This window comes from Solea solea, chromosome 11, assembly GCF_958295425.1.
Source record: "Solea solea chromosome 11, fSolSol10.1, whole genome shotgun sequence".
Taxonomy (NCBI): domain Eukaryota; kingdom Metazoa; phylum Chordata; class Actinopteri; order Pleuronectiformes; family Soleidae; genus Solea; species Solea solea.
Genome location: NC_081144.1, coordinates 10,801,864 through 10,810,125, shown reverse-complemented (window position 1 = coordinate 10,810,125; position 8,262 = coordinate 10,801,864). Strand labels below are relative to the sequence as shown.

Genomic DNA, 8,262 nt, shown 5'->3' with positions numbered 1-8,262 from the left:
GAGCTCAGCAGTCGAACGGAATCCCTCCCACTCTGTGTGCGCGCTCCCGCCCACAGCAGGCGCGGCCTCGACATAACAGGAAGCGACAAAGAGGAGAGGAAAGACTTGTCCGTCAACTCCGCTTTTAAAAACTTCAGGTTTGTGAACGCGATTCATTGGTTAACATTCAATTCACACGCTGCTGCAAAATTATCGGTTTCCATACTCAAAGTTCACTGGTGTTTGTAGAGGTTTAAACTAGTGAAGCTTTGTTAATCGGAACACTTTGGCCTTGGTCGCTTGATGGTTTAGCCTCGTCATGGGCTAATGTTAGCATTGGCAGCGAGAACTCCACACGGCTAACACTGACTTTTTTTTACCTTCATTTGTGTATGTAAGAACAATATATTACAAGTATTGAATACTTGTTCAGCCTTACTATTGAATGCTTATTATTCACTGTTGTTCATATACATATATTATTCAATTACAAATCAAATCACTGAAGAAACGGGTGATTCGCCGTGGCGATCTTGAGAGGGAAGGAAAAGAAATATATCATTTTATTAATTTCTATATTTTTCTTCTCAGTGCTCGGCTTTGTTCACGTAAAGATCTGAGCATGTCGTCAGGTGCTCTCTTTCCAAGCTTGGTGAGTGGCTCCAGGGGAAGCTCCAGCAAGTATCTGGTGGAGTTTCGTGCTGGTAAAATGACCCTGAAAGGAAATGTAGTAACACCGGACAAACGCAAGGGAACGGTGTACGTCCAGCAGTCCGACGACTCCCTGATTCACTTCTGCTGGAAGGACAGGACGACTGCTAATGTTGATGATGTGAGGAACATAAGTCTCTTTTTCATAGAACCATAAGACAAACAAAAACATTTCAGTGACTGTGGACCCTGTTTATTGTTGTTTTCCAATCTTTGTTTCCCTGTGAGTCTGCACAAACCTGAACTAATCTGTGTAGGTTTTGGTTTGACATGTCCCTTTCATCTTCCAGGACTTAATCATCTTCCCCGATGACTGTGAATTTAAGAGGGTGAGTCAGTGCACCACCGGACGTGTCTACGTGCTGAAGTTTAAAGCAGGCTCCAAGAGACTGTTCTTCTGGATGCAGGTGAGAGGAATCTTCTTTCTTTTCAAAGGGAAAAGAACCTGGGGTTGTCTGTCTATTTAATTTTAAATAAATGTCTATGAAAGGGATCAAAGTGCCGTTTTGTATAACCTTCCTTGTTTTAAGCAAATTTAGCACTTTTTCAAGAATTTCTTTTATGTCTTGTATTAATCAGGAGCCTAAGACCGACAAAGATGAGGAACATTGTCGTAAGGTGAATGAGTACCTGAATAATCCCCCAATCCCTGGAGCACCAGGTAGCGGAGGCGGCAGTGGCCATGAACTCTCTGCTCTCGGAGGAGAGGGAAGCCTGCAAAACCTACTGGGAAATATGAGCCACAACCAGCTGATGCAGTTGATAGGACCAACTGGACTAGGTGGACTAGGTGGACTGGGTGAGCGCAGTTTAAATCCTCTAGCTCACACCACACTTGACACTTAAGCATGATTTTTGGTAACTAAGTTTAAACCACATGTCATGGGAAACATTAAACTGTCAGTGATAGCCCTGAAAAGTAAATGACTTGACTCTTCTTAAAACCAAAAACCTTTTATTTACTTTATTTCATCCCCCTAATAAAACAGTAAACGTAGGTGGAAATAGCACCAAGATACAAACAAATGGATAAATATGAATTCAAGAAAGTTTGTGACATGTTTTGATTTGTTTGTTTGTTTGTCCAAGGTGGTCTGGGAGCTCTTGCAGGACCAGGTCTTGCCAATTTACTGGGTGGTGGAGGACCTGCTACAAGCAGCTCCTCATCCAGGTGAGAGTGAACATTAATTTCGAGATTTTGAGTCGGCATGCATTATTGCTCTTTTCTCTTTACAGAACCTTCTGTGATAAAGCCGATGTAAGCCCCTATTTGTTACCGTAACTGTCCTTCTCTGCCCTCCAGTTCTCGTAGCCAGTCTGCAGCAGCCACTCCTTCATCAGGTGCAACCCCGAGACAGAGCTCCTCTCAAGCCCCCACTACTCCTGTGACTCCTGCTGCCTCAGCTGTGTCACCTTCCACACCAGGTACATTAAATACGGTGCTGTGTCATTGTGTAACCCATGAGTGCAGTGCACTTCTCTCTCTCATGTGAGACACCATGCTGCAGAGACATAATAACAAATGTGCACCTTATGTGACGTATGTGAAGAAAATCCATAGTATTAAGTGTTTTTTTTTTTTTTTTTTATTACCAGTTTATTCACATTGTATATCTGAAGAGCTCTTCACGGCCTCCTTATTTGCTCCTCTTGTTTGCAGCCTCTGCTCAGACTCCTGTGGCCCCGGCATCTGCTGGAAGTCCTACACCCCATCAGCCCATTCAGCTTAGTGACCTTCAGAACATTCTCGCCACCATGAATGTCCCCGCGGCGGCTGCTCAGGGATCAGCAGGTAGGGAAGAGTCTGCGCAGATAGAATAGGGAGTGGTAAAGTCTGGTATGACAGTGAAACAGGACTCAAGTCGCCAGTAAAGCACATTTTATAATCACATAAGATGTTTTCCAAGTATCATTAAAGATGGAATGTATCAAAATTAAACAAGTATGTTAAAAAGTTAACAAGACATGAATGCAAGATTAATAAAAATAATAATAATGTAATGATAACATGTTTTTAATGACTTGAAGGCTGTGCAGAATATGTTTTTAACCTGTATTTGAAGCTGGTTGAAGACAGTTATTCTAAAGTGAAGTAAAGAAAGGAAAGGATATTAAATAATGACGACGTGTTGAGAAAGAAAACAACCACCAACGGAACCATCTCTCTTCTCTAGTGGACCTAGCAAGTGTTTGCACCCCAGAGATGATGGCTCCCATCCTGACCAATGCCGAGGTCCAGCAGAGGCTCTTGCCCTTCCTTCCCAGTGGTGACAGTTTACCGCAGAGTGCGGAGGAGATTCAGAACACACTCAACTCACCTCAGTTCCAGCAGGTAGGAAGAAAAGACGAATGCTTGTCAAAGTGTCTCTACTGTAGGGATTGTGACATCCAGATCCCTGCTAATTAGCTGTGGGTAGAACATGAGACAAAACATATGCAGATGGATACCAGTCATCTTCATGTTAACAGTAAATCTAACTGAGTCACACAAGTTATTTAATTAGGACAAATATAGAGTCATTAACTCTTTAATGACATCAGACCGGTTACTGTGATATTTTTTTTTCCCCCTCCTTCAGTCGATGAGCATGTTCAGCAGTGCCTTGGCGTCTGGGCAGCTTGGCCCCCTCATGAGTCAGTTTGGTTTGCCGGCAGAAGCTGTGGACGCTGCCAACAGAGGAGGTGAGACACAAACGCACAGTGTTTTATTCTACTGGGCTTTTTCCCCCCCATCACAAAATCCAAGAGACTTAAGTCAATTACTACACAACCATTTTCTTATTCAGCAAATTAGATTGGCTTGGCCTTAGTACAACACTATTGCTGCATAGGTTTGTCACTTTTATAATCTATTATAGAATGTTCTTTTAAGTTAAGGAACCTCTGCAAAATGTCATTTTCATGTTTAATAATATGGTTTAATACAACAGTATTTTTATGACTTATGAGAACAGTCCTTGTTAAAATTAAAAAAAAAAATTCCCCTTTTCTGTTATTAATTACATACGTGTGTGTGTGTACTTTCCAGATGTGGAGGCATTTGCCAAAGCCATGCAGGACAGTAAAGGAGATTCAAAAGAGAATAAAGATGACGACGAGGACATGAGTCTGGATTAGAGTCCAACCTGCTGAGTCTATGAACTCCTGTGATTCCTTATAATCTATATTTCAGTACTTTTTTTTCTTTTAATCTCCTTCTTTTCATTGTTTACTTTTTTTTTTTTTTCTATACCAAAGGCAGCACTCTGCTCCCACTCAGGATGAACATGACAGAATTGCCAGGGCTGTAAAAAAAACAACAAGTTAGGCCAGTCTGTTTAACAACAGCTGTTTTGTTCTGACCAGTAGTCATACTCTGAGAGGAGAGAGGCATTTTTAAAAACAATCGTGGGGGAATTAGATTGGGACTAAGAGCCTTGTGTTTGATCTTATTTTCCTTCTCTTTTTTTGTTGCCACAGAAACGAGTGTGGATATATTTATGCTCTTCTGTGATTCACTCATAATAAAAAAAAATAATAATACTGACATGAACAATGCTTCTTTTTTTGGTGAATAGAAATGAGTAGAAGTGCAGTTTGTATGGAAAAAAAACCAACTTTATTTATAGTTTCATTTCATTTACAACACGTGAGGAGTGGGGAAAGCGTATTCTTTCTTTCTTTTTATATAAGTGGTTATATAACATACACGCTTCACACACATTTGGTACAGGTTTACATTAACAACAGACGAGAGATGAAAAAGTTTGCCCACAAACTGGACAGGCACAGGTAATAAGGGCTATGCTGTTAACCAGTTTCAAATACTCGGTTCTACGTTGATCTCAATACATGAAAATGTTTAATTTGTCCATCTTTGTGTCTCAGACTAGATAAGTTTTGTCCTTCGAGGACATTTCTCAAAATGTTCACAGTGTACTGACTCAGTAGGTATTAACATTCTCTTCAAGAAATGCACAATACATGGCTATGTACACATCCTGTACTTCAATAGATTCAATATTCATTATTTTTCACCATTTGTTTAAAAAAAAAAAGAAAAAGCAAGACATATCACGCTGTATGGTATTTATTTACAATATACTACACATTTCAGACTTGATTCAAGATTTATAAGATTTGATGTGCAGTTGTCACTGTTGTAGCACCCTATAGCACAAAAACAAACCAAGTTCTATAGCGACGACAAACGGAAAATTATAAAATATATATTTTTCTCAAAATATACAATAAATATTAATATATATTTTAAATAAGCTACAGTAACATGACACCCACCACCAGTAATTTGTATTTGGGGGGGGGGAGGGGGGGAATGTGTGTTTGGATTATATGTGTGGACAGCCCTGTGTGCCTACAGACCCATGCACAGCAAGTGGTTTTGACAACATGGTGGGTCTGTGATTGACTGTCGCTAGGCGGATGCAGCCCTGGAAAGGTGACAGGCCGATGGGTAGATCGGGAACTGTGATACCATCTGGTGGACAGAAGGAGGAGCAACATGTTACAAATAGAAGGGGGCGGGGGATTAAAAACAACGGACATATCTCCCAATGGCTTGCTCTAACTAAGGAGCACCCACTTGTGCAACCTCGGACTGCATGATTTAACAGTCTAACCTTTATAAGAATAAAAAAAGAGGATATGCAATGGAGGGTGTAAGGCACACGTGCAGCATACGGCCCCTGGGTTGGACGAGAGGAGCCAGCTAAAAGGTAGTGTGTCTGATATGATGACGTAGCTCAGCATTTCTGGAGCACTAAATAAAACGACTGCAACTACAGAGCAAACATTTCACATTTTCACCTTCAAATTTAAAGCATTTTGGTTTTAATGTGAAGCTGCGGTAAAATACATGCATGTAATTAACCTTCATGTAAAATGAGCTGTTGTCTAGTATACGTTTATTTTTAATCAAAAAAATATCACTCAATTTAAATGTTCTGCTTTTGTCAGTTTAACCTAAGAAGTAATTACACAGGACTTAAATGGGAGGAGGAGCAAAAAGACACAATGGATTTGTTATGGTAGCAAATACAGTGGTGTGTGTGTGTGCGTGCGTGTGGGTACTCACCAGGCATCCCTCCAAGGTAAACAGTCTCCTTGACCCCTGCAGAGCGGCTCTGCTTGGGGCCGACACTGTGCTCACTGGCTGCATCTACATGGAGCTGCAGGACGTTGTTCTTCTTCACCACTGGGGAGACGCACAGACAGGCGGTGTTACAACAATGTTATAACAGGCCAGAGTAGTGACAGTCACATATTCAGAGGACAGGTCACCTGTGATTGTGTGCCAGCGTCCATTACATAGAGGCTCTTCAGGTGTGTAGGAGGCAGAGAATTCACCTTTACCACTGTTTACTGAGATGATCACCTAAATACACGCAGAGTTTTAGTCTCTTTTGAAATCTTGCTCTTTAATGTGAAAAGCTAGAATCTCTCACTCATGTATTCTCACCTCTCCCTGTTTGAGGAACAAACTAAGATGTTGGTCAGGTGATGTCCCAGCATGCAACAGCAACCCAGAGTCCGAGAGTGGTCGAACCTCTAATTTGATCTCGAGATCCCGACCCAGAACCAAGGACTCATCTGCGGGTCAAAAAGAGAGCGGATTGTCAGTCGCAATCCAACAACGCAGCAGGACGACTTAACGAGTAACAACAATAACTACCGATTGCAATGTGTCCTCCCTGTCCAGAGAAGTACACTCCAGGCTGAAGAGGGTTTTGGAAGCAGGGAACTGTCCCCTGACTGTGGGAGGGGCTTCCTGCAGGGGCCTCGTTCAGCTTCAGGTCCTTGACACAACCGATGAAACCACTGGAGCCTGGAGCCTAAAGTTTACAACCACAGAGTTAGAGTGTCTCTCACTCAGGTGTGTATTTCTGTTGAACTATTGAATGAATATACTATTATGTTATAATACAGAATACTGCATGGGAACAAGACCAAAACAAGATGAGTATGTAGTCTGAATGTCTCACCTTCAGTGTTGGCGGGACTCCTCCTATGTACAGTGGTTCTGTGAGGTGAGTCCTGTCTCCTCCAGGAATTCTTTTAGACTGAGCACCGATGCCGTCCACGATCAGACTGATCTTCTCTCCCTCGCGCTTTATAAACACCTGCAGCGACATGAAGTGGGAGCATCGCAGAATGTTAGAAGGTCAGGTGAACCTGACACAGGAGTCTGGATCCAGATATCAGACCACTTTTGTGTGTGCTATGTTTACACTTTCACACAGAAAGCTAATATGATATGGTGAAAAGCTGATGTTTGACTTGATTTTTCATATATTTCTTAAGGCATTAACCAGTAACTGTACACTATAGAAGTTTAGGCAATGCAGTTTAGGCACTGGCTTGTGCTTAGGGCCTTGGTTTCTGAAAATGCAGCTCCAGCGTCCCATAAAAATGCCCCATTGATACCCTAAAATGAGACCTGAACAGAGGCCATAGTAATACCTCAGCTTCTGTATGAGTTAGTGAAACGTCTTTCTGTCTTTTGAGCCCAAAGTATCTTCCTTTAATAAGTGAGGAGGGCAAGCTCTTCACCACTAGATGATATTGAACACATCACTCAAGGATGTGCTATAACAAACTGTTGGATATTTCCATCCCTGTTATTATTAATAGTTTTGACCATGCAAAACTATGTGAGGCTCAAAAAAGAAGCAGTAATTCTCAAAATTGAAATGATGCACAATAAATATAATATATAATATAATATAATATAATTGAAGACAACATTATTGTTAGCTTAAGGCATCAAACGTGGGTTTTTGTTTCTGACTGATGAACATGAATGAATGTTTTGGTCCAATATTCAATTGCTTAAAAGGAAATTGGCCCTCGGCCACATTAACTTGCTGATCCCTGACCTAAACCATGTGGTGTTCCAACTCACCGTGTGCCACTGGTTGTCGTCGTACTTCTTGCGGCTGCGCAGGCTGACCTTTCTCTTCCCTCCATCCAACAGGAGCAGCAGGTGGCCGCCTGAGACCCTGAGAGACATGAGCGCACCTGTACGCCTGCCAGCTGCATAAAGCACCAGACCATCAGAGGAGTTGATCCTCACTGACATAGAGATGTGAGGCCTACAGAGAAAGAGAGAGCGAGAGCGAGGATGATTAGTTCCAGAACAGTAATCTGTAACAACCAGAGATGAAAGTTAAACTGACACTCACATGGAGCTGAGCAGGCTGGGCAGAGAGTCATATCTCAGGTAGCTGTGAGTGGAGCCGCTGAAGTGAGTCGCTCCGATCTCTCGGTCCGACGGCTCGCTCTGACAGGACTCCCTGGTGTTACGAGTGCGAGACCCTGATGGCTTCTTGTTCTTACCCTGTAATTAAACACAGGGTATGTACAGTAAGTCTACAGGTAAAATGTCATATCAGTTCGTTATGTCTTTGCACCATGAGTTGTTTTTAATTTTTACCTTAGGTTTGTTGTGTTTGGGCTGCGCAGCAACAATCTGCTGAGGTTTTGAGGCAGCGGGACAACTCAGGGGGACGTTGACATTTTCCTTAACTTTCAGCAGATTCAAAACCATCTGAGGACTCGTTTCCCTGAAGAAGA

General features: G+C 42.1%; 2 protein-coding genes across 4 annotated transcripts in view; one reads left to right on the top strand and one right to left on the bottom strand.

Annotated features, from left to right (window-relative positions):
• Window positions 1-15: 15 nt before the first annotated feature.
• adrm1 (ADRM1 26S proteasome ubiquitin receptor) lies at window positions 16-4,212 on the top strand. Of its 2 annotated transcripts, none has more exons than XM_058643257.1 (10): window positions 16-137; window positions 571-811; window positions 981-1,097; window positions 1,270-1,489; window positions 1,780-1,861; window positions 1,994-2,115; window positions 2,351-2,482; window positions 2,865-3,022; window positions 3,270-3,372; window positions 3,719-4,212. In XM_058643257.1, the coding sequence occupies exons 2-10, from the start codon at window positions 602-604 to the stop codon at window positions 3,805-3,807; spliced, it is 1,233 nt and encodes a 410-aa protein (XP_058499240.1). In that variant the 5' UTR covers window positions 16-137; window positions 571-601; the 3' UTR covers window positions 3,808-4,212. The 2 variants fall into 2 exon arrangements, with proteins under 2 accessions (XP_058499240.1, XP_058499241.1); XM_058643258.1 differs by lacking the exon at window positions 16-137 and adding an exon at window positions 181-369.
• A 531-nt stretch (window positions 4,213-4,743) lies between these two features.
• Window positions 4,744-8,262, bottom strand: part of lama5 (laminin, alpha 5) — a 73,479-nt gene continuing 69,960 nt past the window's right edge. For both annotated transcript variants that reach the window (XM_058643255.1, XM_058643256.1), the window contains exons 72-80: window positions 8,123-8,252; window positions 7,872-8,026; window positions 7,592-7,781; window positions 6,672-6,809; window positions 6,362-6,521; window positions 6,149-6,279; window positions 5,971-6,064; window positions 5,765-5,884; window positions 4,744-5,167 (exon numbers count right to left, since the gene is read on the bottom strand). In XM_058643255.1, the coding sequence (XP_058499238.1) occupies window positions 5,019-5,167; window positions 5,765-5,884; window positions 5,971-6,064; window positions 6,149-6,279; window positions 6,362-6,521; window positions 6,672-6,809; window positions 7,592-7,781; window positions 7,872-8,026; window positions 8,123-8,252 (1,267 nt within the window). In that variant the 3' untranslated portion in view covers window positions 4,744-5,018. The remainder of the gene's footprint in view (window positions 5,168-5,764; window positions 5,885-5,970; window positions 6,065-6,148; window positions 6,280-6,361; window positions 6,522-6,671; window positions 6,810-7,591; window positions 7,782-7,871; window positions 8,027-8,122; window positions 8,253-8,262) is intronic.

What these genes read in the sequence shown, in the direction of transcription:
- adrm1 (XM_058643257.1), top strand. Translation starts at nt 602, where the DNA reads ATGTCGTCAGGTGCTCTCTTTCCAAGCTTGGTGAGTGGCTCCAGGGGA. An exon ending in GGCTGCTCAGGGATCAGCAG is followed by an intron (nt 2,483 to 2,864) that starts GTAGGGAAGAGT and finishes TCTCTTCTCTAG; the next exon opens with TGGACCTAGCAAGTGTTTGC. An exon ending in GGACGCTGCCAACAGAGGAG is followed by an intron (nt 3,373 to 3,718) that starts GTGAGACACAAA and finishes TGTACTTTCCAG; the next exon opens with ATGTGGAGGCATTTGCCAAA.